Raw genomic sequence first — 18,332 nt, 5'->3', positions numbered from 1 at the left:
CCATATATCAAGCCTGGTTCCTTGTCCTGCACCTCCCCCATATATCCATCCAGGCCCCCATATATTCATTCTGGTCCCTCATATATATCCATCCTGCCCCCTCCATATATCCATCCAGGCCCCCCACATATGCATTCTGGCCCCCTCATATATATCCATCATGCCCCCTCCATATATCCATACTCCCCCCCATATATCCATCCTGGCCCCGCCATATATGCATCCTGCCCCCCACATATATATGCATCATAGTCCCTTGTCCTGCCCCTCCCATAAATCTATCCTGGTCCCATATATATATATGCATTCTGGCTCCTCCATATATCCATCTTGGCACCCATATATCCATCCTCGTCCCTTGTCCTGCCCCTCCATATATCCTTCCTGGCCCACCATATCTATCCATCTGGCCCCTTACCCTGCCCTTCCATATGTATAAATCCGGCTCCTTGTCCTGCCCATCATATGTATCCTTCATGGCCCCCATATGTATCCATCCTTGCCCCCCATGTGTATCCATCCAGGCCTCTTGTCCTGCCCCTAGCACCCCATGTGTATCAATCCGGGCCTCATCCTGCCCCTGGCCCCCCGTATGTGTATCCATCCTGCCCCCCGTATGTGTATCCATCCTGGCCCCCTTCCCCTGTATATGTATCCATCCTGGCCCTCTTCCCCCATATGTGTATCTATCCTCGGCCCCTTCCCCAGTATGTCTATCCATCTAGGCCCCCTTCCCCCGTATGTATATCCATCCCGGCCCCCTTCCCCCCCATATGTATATCCATCCTGGCCCCCTTCCCCCATATGTATATCCATCCTGGCCCCCTTCCCCCCCATATGTATATCCATCCTGGCCCCCTTCCCCCCCATATGTATATTCATCCTGGCACTCTTCCCCATATGTATATCCATCCAGGCCCCCTTCCCCCGTATGTATATCCATCCCGGCCCCCTTCCCCCCCATATGTATATCCATCCTGGCCCCCTTCCCCCATATGTATATCCATCCTGGCCCCCTTCCCCCCCATATGTATATCCATCCTGGCCCCCTTCCCCTAGTATGTATATACATCCTGGCCCCCTTCCCCCATATGTATATCCATCCTGGCCCCCTTCCCCCATATGTATATCCATCCTGGCCCCCTTCCCCCCATATGAGAGAGAGCGAGAGAGAAAAAAACAAAAATATTCCTCTCACCTGCCTGCGCACCGCAGCTGTTCAGGTAATGCCTGTGCCCCTAAAAACAGACTTTTTTTTTTCCATTTCCTCCTCCTCTCCTTCCCACAGCCAAGGGCCCACCAGGGAAATCCCCAACACCCCGCCAGGCCAGACCGACCCTGGACAGGAATATCCACAGGAAAACAGCAGAGAGTTATAGGTGAGATTCTCTGCAGGATAGAGAATAGCATAAATCTATAGGTTAAATGCTCTGCAGGACAGGGGGATAGTATTCAGGTATATGTGAGATGTTCTGCAGGGAAGAAGAATAATGTACAATTATAGGTGAGATGCTCTGCAGGACAGAGAATAGTATAGAATTATCGGTTAAATGCTCTGCATGACAGGGGGATAGTATACAGGTATAGGTGAGATGCTCTGCAGGGCAGGAGAATAATATACAATTATAGATGAGATGCTCTGCAGGACAGAATAATATAGAATTATAGGTGGGATGCTCTGCAGGACAGGGGATAGTATACAGGTATAGGTGAGATGCTCTGCAGGGATGGAGAATAATATAGAATTATAGGTGAGATGCTCTGTAGGACAGAGAATAATATAGAATTATAGGTGAGATGCTCTGCAGGACGGGATAGTATACAGGTATAGGTGAGATGCTCTGCAGGGATGGAGAATAATATAGAATTATAGGTGAGATGCTCTGTAGGACAGAGAATAGTACAGAATTATAGGTGAGATGCTCTGCAGAACAGGGGATAGTATACAGGTATAGGTGAGATACTCTGCGGGGCAGGAGAATAATATAGAATTATAGGTGAGATGCTCTGCCAGGCAGGAGAATAATAGGCCGGTCAATGCAGTGAATATGCATGAGGCTTAATGGGCGGGAGACTGATCTACCTTTTCTAGCATTTATCTATCCATCTATTCAATCTAAATGAAAAAAAAAATCAGGCAGCACTCCAGTTCAAGGAAACATTGTGGGCTTTAATCCAGCACCAAGTGTTCAACGTTTCAACCTCACATCACGGTCTTTGTCTATTCAATCTATCTACAGTATCCTATCCTGTCTTCTCTTTTCGAACTTTAAACAGCATGGGAAAGACCATGTTAAATGCAGTGCTCACGGACACCACACAGATGTCACACGGATGTCGTACTGATGTTAGGAAAAAATCTCATCACACTCGCATCACACTCACATGACCATGACGGAAAACACTCGCGCAACTGTCATGCATCAAAATCGCTCCAATAGCGCATACCCTCGTGTGCCTCTACCCTATAGGTGAGATGCTCTGCCAGGCAGGAGAATAGTATAGAGTTATAGTTGAGATGCTCTGCAGCACAGAAGAATGTCGGGCAAAATTGCCTACATAGAAAATTACGCACAAATCAGCCATTTTACTGCAAATTAGCTATTCTTCTTAAGTATGACATGCATCATGTTGCAGAGACTTGTCGGGTCCCTGCACTGCGATACATGCTGCTGGCGCAGTGGCTGTGAGGTGACGTCAGAGGTGCAGCCACAGGGAGCGGCGCATGACAATGGCGCACACTCCGATGTCAGCTGCTGGGCTGTGCGGTGGCTATGAAAGACACTGGGCAACATGGGAGCAGAGGAAAGGTGAGTAGAATGTTTTTGTTTTTAACCTCTTGACCCACAAGGGTGGTTTGCATGTTAATGACAGGGTCAATTTTTACAATTCTGACCACTGCCCATTTATGAGGTAATAACTCTGTAACGCTTCCGTGGATCCCGGTGATTCTAACAATGTTTTCTCATAACATATTTTACTTCACGATAGTGGTAAAATTTCTTTCATATGACTTGCCTTTATTTGTAAAAAAACAAACAAAAGAAAACGGAGATTTCGAAAAAATTTTGAAAATTTCGCAATTTTCCAACTTTGAATTTCCATGCCCTTAAATCACAGAGATATGTTACACAAAATACTTAATAAGTAACATTTCCCACATGTCTACTTTACATGAGCACAATTTTGGAACCAAAATATTTTTTTTGTTAGTTATAAGGGTTAAAATTTGACCAGCGATTTCTCATTTTTACAACACCATTTTTTTTTAGGGACCACATCATATTTGAGGGGTCTATATGATAGAAAATTCCCAAAAGTGACACCATTCTAAAAACTGCACCCCTCAACGTGCTCAAAACCACTTTCAAGAAGTTTATTAACCCTTCAGATGCTTCACAGAAATTTTGGGAATGTTTAAAAAAAAAAATGAACATTTAACTTTTTTTCGCAAAAAGTTTAATTCAGATCCAATTTGTTTTATTTTACCAAGGGTACCAGGAGAAATTGGACCCCAAACGTTGTAAAATTTGTCCTGAGTACGCTGATATCCCATATGTGGGGGTAAACCACTGTTTGGGCGCATGGCAGAGATCGGAAGGGAAGGAGCACCGTTTGACTTTTCAATGCAAAATTGGCTGGAATTGAGAGCGGACGCCATGTCACATTTGGAGAGCCCCTGATTTGCCTAAACAGTGAAAATAACCCACAAGTGACACCATTTTGGAAAACAGACCCCCTAAGGAACTTATCTAGATGTGTGGTAAGCACTTTGAACCTCAAAGTGCTTCACAGAAGTTTATAATATAGTGCTGTAAAAATAAAAAATCATATTTTTTTCACAAAAATTATCTTTTCGCCACCGATTTTTTATTTTGCCAAAGGTAATAGGAGAAATTGGACACCAAAAGTTGTTGTGAAATTTGTCCCGAGTACGCTGATACCCCACAAATGTGGGGGCAAACCACTGTTTTGGCACATGGCAGAGCTCGGAAGGGAAGGAGCGCTGTTTTGGAATCAAGACTTAGATGGAATGGTCTACGGGCCTCACATTGTGTTTGCAGAGCCCCTGATGTACCTAAACAGTAGAAATCCCCCACAAGTGACACCATATTGGAAACTAGACCCCCAAGGAACTTATCTAGATGTCTTGTGAGAACTTTGAACCCCCAGGTGTTTCACTAAAGTTTATAACGCAGAGCCGTGAAAATAAAAAAATCAATTTTTTACCCACAAAAATTATTTATTCGCCCCCAAATTTTTATAAGGGTAACAGGAGAAATTAGAATGCAAAGGTTGTTGTCCAATTTGTCCTGAGTATGATGATACCCCATATGTGGGGGTAAACCACTGTTTGGCGCATGGCAGAGCTCGGAAGGGAAGGAGAACCGGTTTACTTTTTCAACGCAGAATTGGCTGAAATTGAGATCGGACACTATGTCACGTTTGGAGAGCCCCTGATATGCCTAAACAGTGGAAACCCCCCAATTCTAACTCCAACCCTAACCCAAACACACCCCTAACTCTAATCCCAACCCTAACCATAACCCTAACCACACCACTATCCCAAACTCGCCCCTAACCCTAATCCCAACTCTAACCACACCCCTAACCCTAACACAGCCCTAACCCCAATACACCCCTTACCCTAATCCCAACCCAAACCATAACCACACCAATAACCCTGACACACCCCTAACCCTAATCCCAACCGTAAACGTAATCCAAACCCTAACCCCATCTCTAGCCCCATCCCTAACTCTAACTTTAGCCACAACCCTAACTTTAGCCCCAACCCCAACTTTAGCCACAACCCTAACCCTAAATTAAGCCCCAACTATAATCCTAACTTAAGCCCCAACCCTAACTTTAGCCCTAACTCTAACCCTAATAGGAAAATGGAAATAAATACATTTTTTATTTTATTATTTTTCCCTAACTAAGGGGGTGATAAAGAGGCATTTGATTTACTATTTAAAGCGGGTTTTTATAGCGGGTTTTTGGCAGCTGTCACTCACTAAAAGACGCTTTTTATTGCAAAAAATAGTTTTTGCATCTACACCTTTTTGAGAGCTATAATTTTTCCATGTTTTGGCCCACAGAGTCATGTGAGGTCTTGTTTTTTGCGGAACGAGTTGACATTTTTATTGATACCATTTTCGGGCACATGACTTTTTTGATCGCTGTTTATTACGATTTTTGGAAGGCAGAATGAACAAAAACCATCAATTCCTGAATTTCTTTTGGGTGGGGCGTTTATACCGTTTCGCGTGTGGTAAAAGTAATAAAGACGTTTCATTCTTCGGGTCAGTATGATTGCAGCGATACCTCATTTATATCATTTTTTTATACAATAAAAACTATTTTATATCAAAAATAATTATTTTGCATCGCTTTATTCTGAAGTCTATAACTTTTTTATTTTTTGCTGATGGTGCTGTATGGTGGCTCGTTTTTTGCGGCACAAGATGATGTTTTCAGTGGTACCATGTTTATTTATATCTGTCTTTTTGATCGCGTTTTAGTCCACATTTTGTTCAGTGGTATGATGATAAAGCATTGTTTTTTGTTATGGTGTTCACTGAAGGGGATAACTAGTGGGACAGTTTTATAGGTCGGGTCGTTATGGACGCGGCGATACTAAATATGTGTACTTTTATAGTTTTTTTATTTACATAAAGAAATGTATTTTTTAGAAAAATATTTACTTTTTTTCTCTTTATTTGGGAATTTTTTTTAAAATACATTGTCCCAGGGTGGGACATCATTATATAGTGTCAGATCGCTGATCTGACACTTTGCACAGCACTGTGTCAGATCAGCGATCTGACAGGCAGTGTAGGAGGCTTCTCAGCGCCTGCTCTCAGCAGGCACTGAGAAGCCACCTCCCTGCAAAACCCGGAAGGACTCCGTGGCCATGTTGGATCTGGGGGCCTGCAGGGAGGAGACCTTCGGAACAACGCAATCACATTGTGTTGATCTGAGGGTCTCAGGGAAGCACGCAGGGAGCCCATTCCCTGCGTCATGCTTCCCTTTGACTCCTGGACGCTGTGATCTTATTTGATCGCAGTGTTCCAGGGGTTAAAGTGTCAGGAGCGATCCGTGACAGCTCCTGGCACATAGTGCCAGGTGTCAGCTGTGATGATCAGCTGACACCCAGCCGCGATCGGCCGCGCTCCCCCTGATAGCGCTAACGATGGCGTATGACGTACTATCCCGTCCATGGGAATTAGGTCCCAGGTCACATGGACGGGATAGTACGATCGATGGCCGAAAGGGGTTAATTATGCATATGGGGCAGAATGGGGACACATACACTAGGATTGGGGACCATGTAAATCAGGATGTGGACCGTACATACCAGGATGGGGACCATATATAGCAGCATAGGAACATATATACCAGGATGTGGACATAGTCACCAGGATAATGGGCATATATACCAGGATGGGGGACATTATTTACTACATATTGAAGGGGGAGGGGGGCAATTCATAAGTGTTTATAGAATTTAGAATGCTACAGGGACCCATACAGCTGACCAACGTGTGTGTGTGTGTGGGGGGGCAGATCCAAATTTCACACTGGGGCCCATCGGACTTCAGTTACACCCCTGCAAAAACATATCATACATTCTCAGCAAGAACACAAGGTGGTACAAGTGACAGAATCTCACTTTTCTGATGTGCCTTCTGGGCTTCCAGGACTGCTACTGATAGCAGTGCTGGCTCCTCTGGATCACACTGTTGCTGGCTCTGCATGTGCTGCTGTTCTGGGCTGGTGGGTGGGGTAAGGCAGAATCAGTGAGAGATGAGAGCAGACTATATGTATCTATTGCTGATAATGACAGACTGCTACAAACCACTGATATTCATCATTTTTGCAGTTTTGCACTAGGTCAACTGTAAATCACAAGTTGATCAGGTATCATGTGAACATCCTCACCTTGCACCTCAAATATTATAGATCTGAAACTTTGTGATGCTGCAATGGGCAATTTCCCATGTGGGCAATTTTACTGAGGGCATTTTTCCTGTGGGGATTTTTCAGGGAACCGTGGCTTCCAGTCAGTCACAGAAGACCTTGTGTCATGATGTTGAGGATGGTGTCTGGATCGTGGTTTGGCAGCCAGAATGTACAAACATTAAGTCATTACAGAACAAAAAAGAAAGAAAAAAATTACGCTCTGCCGTTCCTCTGACATAGACAAGCTCATCATACAGCACCACTAAGTATCCTAGACAAACTCAAAACAAAAGCATTAGTGGAAAAGCGATCTTTTTCCAATCTGTGATCAAATTTTCCAACTTTGTGGAAAAATGCTCGAGAAACCAAAACAAATCCAAATGTGCTACATTCGTGCTAAATTTGAGATTAGCGAATGTTTTGCGAACAAGTTTGCTCATCTCTTATTATGAAGCCAATTATTATTATTATTTTCAGTTGAAGGTGTGAGGATTCTTCTTTGGGGGGACAATGTATAGTGTTCACCACGCAGTAAAATTGACATGGTAGAGAGGCTGGACACTACTTTGCTATAACTGATTGGTGAGAGCTCAACACCTGCCACGCTTGCTAATCAACTGTTGCCTGTGTCGGTGATGAATGGAAATTCTTGGATGCTGCCGGTACACAGATGCTCCATCAAAACTATAGCATCTGATAACTTCTGGCTCAAGGTTGCTCTGGTAGCAACTGATTGGCAGAGGTACCTAGTGTTGCATCCTCTCCCTAATCAAAATATGGGGTGGGTTTGAACACCTACAGTGGTCAGTAGTGGCCAGAAGTTTTCAGATGCTGCCTGAACACAGGAACTCCATCAAAACTATATCAGCCTAGAACTTTTGTCCCAAGGCTGTTCAGGTAACAATTGATTGGCGCAGGTACTAGTGTAACACCCTCCCCCCGATCAAAATATAGGATGGATTTTAAAAAAATACCTAGCCACAGCTACACACCGGTGGCAGCCAAAAGTTTTCAGCTGCTACTTGTGGCCCGAGGCTGCTCCGGTAATAATTTATTTGTGCAGGTCCCTGGTGTCGCACCCCCCGATCAAAATAAGGAGTGTATAAGGCAATTATATAATGGTTTTTCATATTTTTTTTACAGGGTTTAACATACAGAATAAGTGTTTTTGTTTATTAATCCCACTTGGAGACCGACTCCTTGATCTTTTGGATAATAAACTTCTCTATTTATGAAGCAGAGTGTATTATACCTGTCTGTCAGTATTATGCTGACAGGCCATCTATTAGACCACACTTCTGTTAGCCCAGAGATCATGGTTAAAATTGCATGTTCCCATAATATCACATCTGTACACATGATCATTATTTTGGAGGGAATATGTACTGGATGAAATGCTTTGCTAATATCAAACTCTTCAGATGTTGTGATCACTATTCACCACAGCATCTGAGGGTTTGAACTGCGGGAATCTGTGTTGTGACTGATCCTGACAGTTTCAACAGAAACCCAGCTATGTATAACTGATTGAATGGGTATAGGGGCTGTACTGTAGATCATTTTTCACTTGATCAGCCAGTGCTTTGTGAATATAATAATTGGATCTGTTTGTCGCTCTCCTGAGGTCCAGAAGTGCCTCTTTAATGATGCTCCAGTGATTATTCACAGGGTCACGCCATCAAAATTGATACTGAGCACATTGGTTGGTCACAATGGTAATGTGCCCTGTAGTAATAACTGCTGAAAGCTGTAAATAACCATCAAAGCAGTAATTGAAAAGCATCACTGGACCCAGGAAGTAGACATGAGTGAATAAATTCAAATGAAATTGAATTCTACTCAAATTTCCAAAAATCTGAATTTGGCAAAATTAAATTTTCAGCAAAATGGCCACCATTCTTCTAAACTGTAAAAGGCCATTGCAATGTTAACCCCTTAAGCCCCGAGGATGGTTTGCGCGTTAATGACCGGGCCAATTTTTACAATTCTGACCACTGTCCCTTTATGAGGTTATAACTCTGGAACGCTTCAACGGATCTTGGTGATTCTGACATTGTTTTCTCGTGACGTATTGTACTTCATGTTAGTGGTAAAATTTATTCGATATAACTTGCGTTTATTTGTGAAAAAAATTAAAATTTGGCAAAAATTTTGAAAATTTCGCAATTTTCCAACTTTGAATTTTTATACCCTTAAATCACAGAGATATGTCATGCAAAATACTTAATAAGTAACATTTCCCTCATGTCTACTTTACATCAGCACAATTTTGGAACCAAAATTTTTTTTTGTTAGGGAGTTATAAGGGTTAAAAGTTGACTAGCAATTTCTCATTTTTGCAACACCATTTTTTTTTAGGGACCACATCTCATTTGAAGTTATTTTGAGGGGTCTATATGATAGAAAGTACCCAAGTGTGACACCATTCTTCTAAAAACTGCACCCCTCAAAGTGCTCAAAACCACATTCAAGAAGTTTATTAACCCTTCAGGTGTTTTACAGGAATTTTTGGAATGTTTAAATAAAAATGAACATTTAACTTTTTTTCACACAAAATTTATTTCAGCTCCAATTTGTTTTATTTTACCAAGGGTAACAGGAGAAAATGGACCCCAAAAGTTGTTGTACAATTTGTCCTGAGTATGTTGATACCCCATATGTGGGGATAAACCACTGTTTGGGCGCATGGCAGAGCTCAGAAGGAAAGGAGCGCCATTTGACTTTTCAATGCAAAATTGACTGGAATTGAGATGGGACGCCATGTTGCGTTTGGAGAGCCCCTGATGTGCCTAAACATTAAAACCCCCCACAAGTGACACCATTTTGGAAAGTAGACCCCTTAAGGAACTTATCTAGATGTGTGGTGAGCACTTTGACCCACCAAGTGCTTCATAGAAGTTTATAATGCAGAGCCGTAAAAATAAAAAATCATTTTTTTTTCACAAAAATGATCTTTTTGCCCCCAATTTTTTATTTTCCTAAGGGTAAGAGAAGAAATTAGACCACAAAAGTTGTGCAATTTGTCCTGAGTACGCTGTTACCCCATATGTGGGTGTAAACCATTGTTTGGGTGCATGGCAGAGCTCGGAAGGGAAGGAGCGCCATTTGACTTTTCAATGCAAAATTGACGTGCCTAAACATTGAAACCACCCACAAGTGACACCATTTTGGAAAGTAGACCCCCTAAGGAACTTATCTAGATGTGTTTTGAGAGCTTTCAGCCCCCAAGTGTTTCACTACAGTTTATAACGCAGAGCCCTGAAAATTAAAATTCTTTTTTTTTTTCACAAAAATGATTTTTTAGCCCCCAGTTTTGTATTTTCACAAGGGTAACAGGATAAATTGGACCCCAAAAGTTGTCCAATTTGTCCTGAGTACGCTGATACCCCATATGTGGGGGGGGGGGAAGCACTGTTTGGGCGCATGGCAGAGCTCGGAAGGGAAGGAGCGCCATTTGGAATACAGACTTAGATGGATTGGTCTGCAGGCGTCACGTTGCATTTGCAGAGCCCCTGATGTACCCAAACAGTACAAACCCCCCACAAGTGACCCCATATTGGAAACTAGACCTCCCAAGGAACCTATCTAGATGTGTTGTGAGAACTTTGAACCCCCAAGTGTTTCACTGCAGTTTACAACGCAGAGCCGCGAAAATAAAAAAAAATCTTATTTTTCCCACAAAAATGATTTTTAGCCCCCCACATTTTTATTTTCCCAAGGATAACAAGAGAACTTGGACCCCAAAAGTTGTTGTCCAATTTGTCCTGAGTACGCTGATACCCCATATGTTGGGGTAAACCCTTGTTGAGAGCTCGGAAGGGAAGGAGCACTGTTTTACTTTTTCAACGCAGAATTGGCTGGAATTGAGATCGAACGCCATGTCGCGTTTGGAGAGCCCCTGATGTGCCTGAACAGTGGAAACTCCCCAATTCTACCTGAAACCCTAACCTTAACACACCCCTAACCCTAATCCCAACGGTAACCCTAACCACACCCCTAACCCTGACAAACCCCTAATTCTAATCCCAACCCTAATCCCAACCGTAAATATAATCCAAACCCTAACCCTAACTTTAGCCCCAACCCTAACCCTAGCCCCAACCCTAACCCTAACTTTAGCTCCAACCCTAACCCCAACCCTAACCCTAGCCCCAACCCTAACCCTAGCCCCAACCCTAAGCCTAGCCCTAACCCTAGCCCTAACCCTAGCCCCAACCCTAACCCCAGCCCCAACCCTAGCCCCAACCCTAGCCCCAACCCTAGCCCTAACCCTAGCCCTAACCCCAGCCCCAACCCCAGCCCCAACCCTAGCCCTAACCCTAGCCCCAACCCTAACCCTAGCCCTAACCCTAACCCTGATGGGAAAATGGAAATAAATACATTTTTTTAATTTTATTATTTTTCCCTAACTAAGGGGGTGATGAAGGGGGGTTTGATTTACTTTTATAGTGTTTTTTATATCGGATTTTTATGATTGGCAGCCGTCACACACTAAAATACGCTTTTTTTATGGCAAAAAAGTTTTTGCGTCTCCACATTTTGAGACCTATAATTTTTCCATATTTTGGTCCACAGAGTCATGTGAGGTCTTTTTTTTTGCGGGACGAGTTGACGTTTTTATTGGTAACATGTTTGGACACATGACAATTTTTGATCACTTTTTATTCCGATTTTTGTGAAGCAGAATGACCAAAAACCAGCTATTCATGAATTTCTTTTGGGGGAGGCGTTTATACCGTTCCGCGATTGGTAAAGTGGATGAAGCAGTTTTATTCGTCGGGTCAGTACGATTACAGCGATATCTCATTTATATCATTTTTTTATGTTTTGGCGCTTTTATACGATAAAAGCTATTTTATAGAAAAAATAATTATTTTGGCATCGCTTTAATCTCAGGACTATAACTTTTTTATTTTTTTGCTTATTATGCTTTTTGGCAGCTCATTTTTTGCGGGACAAGATGACGTTTTCAGCAGTATCATGGTTATTTATATCCGTCTTTTTGATCGCGTGTTATTCCACTTTTTGTTCGGTGGTATGATAATAAAGCGTTGTTTTTTGGCTCGTTTTTTTTTTTTTTCTTACGGTGTTCACTAAAGGGGTTAACTAGTGGGACAGTTTTATAGGTCGGGTCGTTACGGACGCGGCGATACTAAATATTTGTACTTTTATTGTTTTGTTTTGTTTTTTTTAGATAAAGAAATGTATTTATGGGAATAATATATATTTTTTTAATTTATTTATTTAGTAATTTTTTTTTTTTTTTTTTACACATGTGGAAATTTTTTTTTTAATTTTTTTACTTTGTCCCAGGGGGGGACATCACAGATCGCCGATCTTACAGTTTGCATAGCACTCTGTAAGGCTACGTTCACATTTGCGTTGTGCGCCGCTGCGTCAGCGACGCAACGCACAACGCAAATAAAAACGCACCAAAACGCACGCAAAAACGCTGCATTTTGCGATGCATGCGTCCTTTTTTGCCAAAATTTGGACGCAAAAAAAATGCAACTTGTTGCGTTTTCTGGGCTCGACGCTTGCGGCAAAAAAACGCATGCGTCGCACAACGCAGCACAACGCATGTCCATGCGTCCACCATGTTAAATATAGGGGCGCATGACGCATGCGTCGCCGCTGCGTCACCCGACGCAAACACGCAAAACGCTAATGTGAACGTAGCCTAAGATCAGCAATCTCACTGACATCGCTGCAGGCTTACCAGCACCTGCAGGCGACCCGGAAGTACTCCCTGCAGGACCCGGATGCAGCCCCGCGGCCATTTTGGATCCGGGGCCTGCAGGGAGAAGACGCTCGGTACAAGGTGAGCACATCATCTTGTACCGATCGTCTCAGGGAAGCACGCAGGGAGCCCCGTCCTTGCGCGATGCTTCCCTGTACCGCCGGCACACCGCGATCATGTTTGATCGCGGTGTGCCGGGGGTTAATGTACCGGGAGCGGTCCGTGACCGCTCCTGGCACATAGTGCCGGATGTCAGCTGCGATAGTCAGCTGACACCCGGCCACGATCGGCCGCGCTCCCCCCGTGAGCGCGGCCGATCGCATATGACGTACTATCCAGTCGGTGGGAATTAAGGCCTACCCCACCTCGACGGGATAGTACGTCATATGGGATTAAGGGGTTAAAAAATGTAAAAAAAAATCTTATACTTGCCTCTTTAGCCAAATGACTCCTCACAGCAAACCATCCAGTCCTGTCGTAGGCCTTGGTCACTAGGCCAAAACTTCTAGATTTGCTGGGCCCAGGACGATTTTCTGCATGTGCCAGCAAAGATTGTGACCCACGCTCAGATGTATGATGTTATCCAGAAGTGTTAATCTGTTACCCAGGCCCGGGGATTTTACCACCACCAATCCAAAGATGCAACGAGAATTGGACGACAGGCGGTGAGACTGGAGAGGTGAGCAGTTAGGTCATTATAAGGATTTTTATTATTTTTCACATATTACATTTATTATGTTCTGAGGTTTAAAAAAGCAGATCATAATAAGGAACATTAAATTCACAGAGAATTACTTCTCTGCAAATTTAATTTCTCAGGAAAAAACACACAAACCTGTGAATTTGAATTTTGCCTCATCTGCTCATCTCTACCGGAAAGGGTAAGTTACAGCTCTTTATATTACTTTCATCAAGCACTAGCTAATGGGATGAAAAACACTATTCCATGAAAACGCCTTTAAGAAGATATTTGTATTAGTTGAGCAAACTAATTTGAATGTTCTTGACAAAAACAGATAAACATTTAAAGAGGGTGCCTGGCTTTAGAAAACTATGGCTTCTGTCTTCTAAAACATTGCAATATTTTTTGACAGGTTGTTTGTGGTATCAATGTGCTGCCTCTTTCATTTTGAGCTAATTTACAATTCCAAATCTAACCCTTGGACAGGTGTGGCGCCATGTTTTCTAATTGTTGACAACCACAGTAAGGTTTGATTAATGTGCTTATTTTAGTAAATAATATATTACTATTTTTTTTTCAAAGGTATGGGAGGACCCTTTTTGCACTGGGATCAGAATGAAAATGAGAAAGTTTCATATTCTGTTGAAACTCCATATGGATTCCAGTTGGATTTGGATTTTTTAAAATATGTCAATGATATTCAAAGTGGTCAAACATTAAAGAAACTACAAGCCAATCGAAAACCAAGGGGGCTACGCTGTTCCACATCATCTTTAAGAAGTCTGTCAAGTCAAACAGGTGATTGGGTTTCTACAGAATCTTTGGGCCATAGCGAAGATGGAACATCGGATTCTGTATTTTTCACTGGTAGAAAAGAAATGAATTCCTCACACACTAAAGAAACCTTGACTTTAAAAAAGTCCAACCCCTTGTCCCCAATGCCAATTTTTAAACTGCTTCCACCTCCACCAGCAAAGAACTTTGTAAGGAGTTCTCAAGTTGAAAAAACACTACTGGAAACTAGTAGGAGGCTTCAACAAGAACATCTAAATCTATATCATGTAAACATGCAGGCTTCAAATCTTTCTAAACTTAGCAATGCTAGTAGAAGTTCACCAAACCTTACCCAAACATCACTGACTATGTATCAGATCAAAAGTGGAGAAGATCACACCAGAACAAATCAAAGCTTCACAGGATCTCTAAAAATAAGTCCAATAAGTTCTGGTACAAGCTCCCCTGCTGCAAACATTTCTCCAGCACATCTTCAATATATACGTGAGCAGATGGCTGCATCATTAAAAAGACTGAAAGATCTAGAAGATCAGGTAAAGAGTATGCCTGCATTACAGATGAAGATTTCAAGACTGGAAAGGGAGAATAAACAGCTCACTTATGATTTGGAAAAAGAGAAAGCTAGCAAGGTTAATAATGGGCCAACAAGTGTTGTTGATTCTTCATTGAATGGAATGGACAGAAATAGGAAGGAAGAAGCTCAGGCTGAGCAGAATAGTAATTTTGATCCTACCAGAAATGAAACAAATAAAATAGCAGAGCTAAAAAATCTCACGACAGGGAAGAATAGTTATGCAGATAGGAATTTAGGTAGCAAGAAAAAGGCAGGTGAGAAACCATTTGGTCACCAGCCAGCACTGAAAGTGAAGACTTGCAAGTCAGTTGCCGTTGGAGATGATGTTAGTATGGCAGATAGTGTTTTTTATTACAGATCAAGGCAAGAAAGCAAAGATGTTGCACTCCAAACCTCTCCTGAAACAAAAGATGTAGGTGAATGGGTCATGGAATCTTTATTAGGTTTATCTTCTGATGTAGAAAAGGAGATACAGCTTTTTCAGCATACAGTAGAACACCAAAGGTCAGTTATTAATATGCTTGAAGATCATGTAAAGGCAGCTGCTGATGAGCTAGAGGAGCTTAGGATAGCTGTTGCCTCTGGTCAAGCTAGGTGTGCAGTTGATAAACTCATGATACTTCAAACAGATCCAGTGGGATCATTGCTTGAAGCATCAATACCACATGACAGGGAAGTACCAGAAGCTGATTTAAAAATGGTGGTCACAAATACAGTTTGTTCGTCTTTCTCTGACATTTCTGATGCTATAGATGCAAGTATACTTGCAGACAACCCATATGCTACAGTGGAAAAAACAGCTGAAAGTTTTGAGGCATAATGTGATCCAACAGGAAATGTTTGCCAACAAGGGACCAAACAAAAAATTCTCCATTTGTCAGAGGAACCACTAATAGTTTACAAGAGTAAAGATGTCAAAAGCTCTGTATTTTGGCATGATATAAATAAAGACAAAGGTTTGATAAGTACAGAAAGTGATCCTAACATATCTGCGGAAGCAAGGGACAAAAGTTTATAATTACTCAAAACTCACCCAATATGATGCATGATGGAAATGAAGAATAAGAAGATGTAGATGGAAGTGAGAGATTGCAAACATTAGGTTTGCTGAGTAAGTAACGACAAAGCAGCAGTCAGACATATTTATGATTATTCTGAATTATTATAGTATACTAGATGGCAGCCCGATTCTAAAGAATCGGGAGTCTAGAATCCATATATACTTTATTTATTCAAATGTAAGAATAATACAATTAATAAATAATAGTAAGAAAGAACAAAAATAATAGGCAGTATATGGAGAAAACGCCAAACAAAAGTTCAAAATTGGTGTGAAAATGTCACTGAACCACTTCACAACTAAATATATATAGTTTTGGTAAATGGTATTATCATTTTTTTGACGAAATTCGGCAGGAGCTTGAAGAGCAACGTCACTGGGCCCGCCTCCACGCAGTAGAAACTTGCTGTGAGGTAAAAATTCAAAAATCACATCAAAATGGCGGGCGGAGTGTGTCACAGTACGGCACGTTTCTGATTGGTCGCTCGCAGCAGGCGGCAACCAATCAGACACTGGACACTGTTGACGTCACTTATCTCCGGACATTAGCTCCGGACATTAGCTCCAGACATTAGCTCCGGACATTAGCTCCGGACATTAGCTCCGGACAAAGCCACGGAAGTTGGCACAAATTGCAGGAAGTAGTATTCTAGGCAATTATATATTAGATTTATGTGTAAAATATATATTCTGACCTATATATAGACTAGACGTTAGTAGACAATTATCTATCAAAGAAGTGTATTAAAAATACAAAAAAATATATGAAACCGTAAACTTTTTTCAAAGGGAGTCCAGAGCAGACATAAAGTATGTCATTGTATAGGCATACAGGTGTAATATGTCTGTCTATATGTTCTGTGGGACTGTGAAATTGCACTGTAAAAATAAACCTCAAATAAACGATATAACTGTTTATTTGTATGATGTATATACACTCAAGGTATGTATGTGTTGTGTTGTAGTTAAATATTGTTACAGCAAAACAGGAGGCACAGTAATAAGTTGTGAAAAGTTTACAAAAGGGAAATTGTTGGATACATATCATAGAAATACATTTTGTTATCTATAACATACTGGCACTTCTTAGAATTTGTACAGTACAGAACAAAGGTCTCAAATCCTGTGGACTAAGAAGTAATCTGTAATCAACCACTTACATATGTAAGTAATGTAAATCTAAAATTGCATGTACGTCTTTGTAGATTTTCCAATAAAGTTTATATTCAGGAACATTGGGCATCATATTAAAACCGTTAATTATTCCATTGGAGATGAAGCCTAAATTCTGGTTCCATAAACATCAAGGTCACTTTTTCTCTATTCCACACAAAACTCACAAAAATTAACATAAATTTTGGGCCGAAAATAAATATATCTCTCCCAATATTTTTGCCTAAATCTCTGGGACAGCCTAGGATACTCCCCAATATATATAAAACAAAAAAACGGAGTATATAGATCCCAATACACATATTTAAAAATATACGTTTTTTTATTAATCAACAATATTCTGAAAACATTACATCAGTAAATACATATATAGCACAGGATAAAGTGAGGAGGAAACAGATGGTAGCGGCGAAACAGAAAGAAAAGTATATATCACATCCCTGGGGCTGCTAGTACAAGATCACTAGTATAAGGATTTCATGTGACAAATGCCACAATCTCCCATAGTTAAATTATTAGTTAAAGTGCCACAGGGGTCTCTTTTTGAAAGGGGTCTCTTTTTGAAAAAGCAGACCGCGAAACGTGCGTCAGGGGGGCTGCGTGTGGAACATGGAAAGACATCCATACACGATGGGTAAGCTGCTTGGTACTTATGAATGGTAATATCTTTGCACTGTGGCACTTTAACTAATAATTTAACTATGGGAGATTGTGGCATTTGTCACATGAAATCCTTATACTAGTGATCTTGTACTAGCAGCCCCAGGGATGTGATATATACTTTTCTTTCTGTTTCGCCGCTACCATCTGTTTCCTCCTCACTTTATCCTGTGCTATATATGTATTTACTGATGTAATGTTTTCAGAATATTGTTGATTAATAAAAAACGTATATTTTTAAATATGTGTATTGGGATCTATATACTCCGTTTTTTTGTTTTATACACTTTTTCTCTACGTACGTTTGCAAACATGTTAACCATTGTTTTTTAAAATAAGAATCACTGAAATCTGTAGTACTGCACAAAGCCATAGCTGGCACTCTTGGTTTCATATACGATAAAAACTACTGGGAAATTGAAAAAAATATATAGTATCATTATCCAGGCTATGTACTGGGTCATTGGTAGTGCTTAAAGGGAACCTGTCAGCAAGATTGTGCTCAGTAACCTACAGACAGTGTCAGGTCGGTGCCGTTATACTGATTAAAATGATATCTTTGTTGATTAAATCAGTCCCCTCCATACTGCCTCTCTTTATAATATCTCCTTCACACTGTCCCTCTCCATAATAAACACCCCACACTTCCCTTCTCCATAATAAACTGCCCACACTGCTCCTT

At 41.4% G+C, this 18,332-nt stretch overlaps 1 protein-coding gene across 1 annotated transcript in view; it reads left to right on the top strand.

Annotated features, from left to right (window-relative positions):
- The window catches only part of LOC138681692 (KN motif and ankyrin repeat domains 1-like), a 48,473-nt gene extending 31,423 nt beyond the window's left edge, over positions 1 to 17,050 (top strand). Inside the window, exon 3 of the mRNA XM_069769453.1 lies at positions 13,971 to 17,050. Within this exon, the coding sequence (XP_069625554.1) occupies positions 13,971 to 15,577 (1,607 nt within the window). The 3' untranslated portion in view covers positions 15,578 to 17,050. The remainder of the gene's footprint in view (positions 1 to 13,970) is intronic.
- Positions 17,051 to 18,332: the final 1,282 nt, after the last annotated feature.

Source organism: Ranitomeya imitator, chromosome 5 (assembly GCF_032444005.1).
Source record: "Ranitomeya imitator isolate aRanImi1 chromosome 5, aRanImi1.pri, whole genome shotgun sequence".
NCBI classification, from domain to species: domain Eukaryota; kingdom Metazoa; phylum Chordata; class Amphibia; order Anura; family Dendrobatidae; genus Ranitomeya; species Ranitomeya imitator.
Note: the sequence above shows the minus strand (reverse complement) of the source record. Positions and strands in the feature narration are given on the sequence as shown.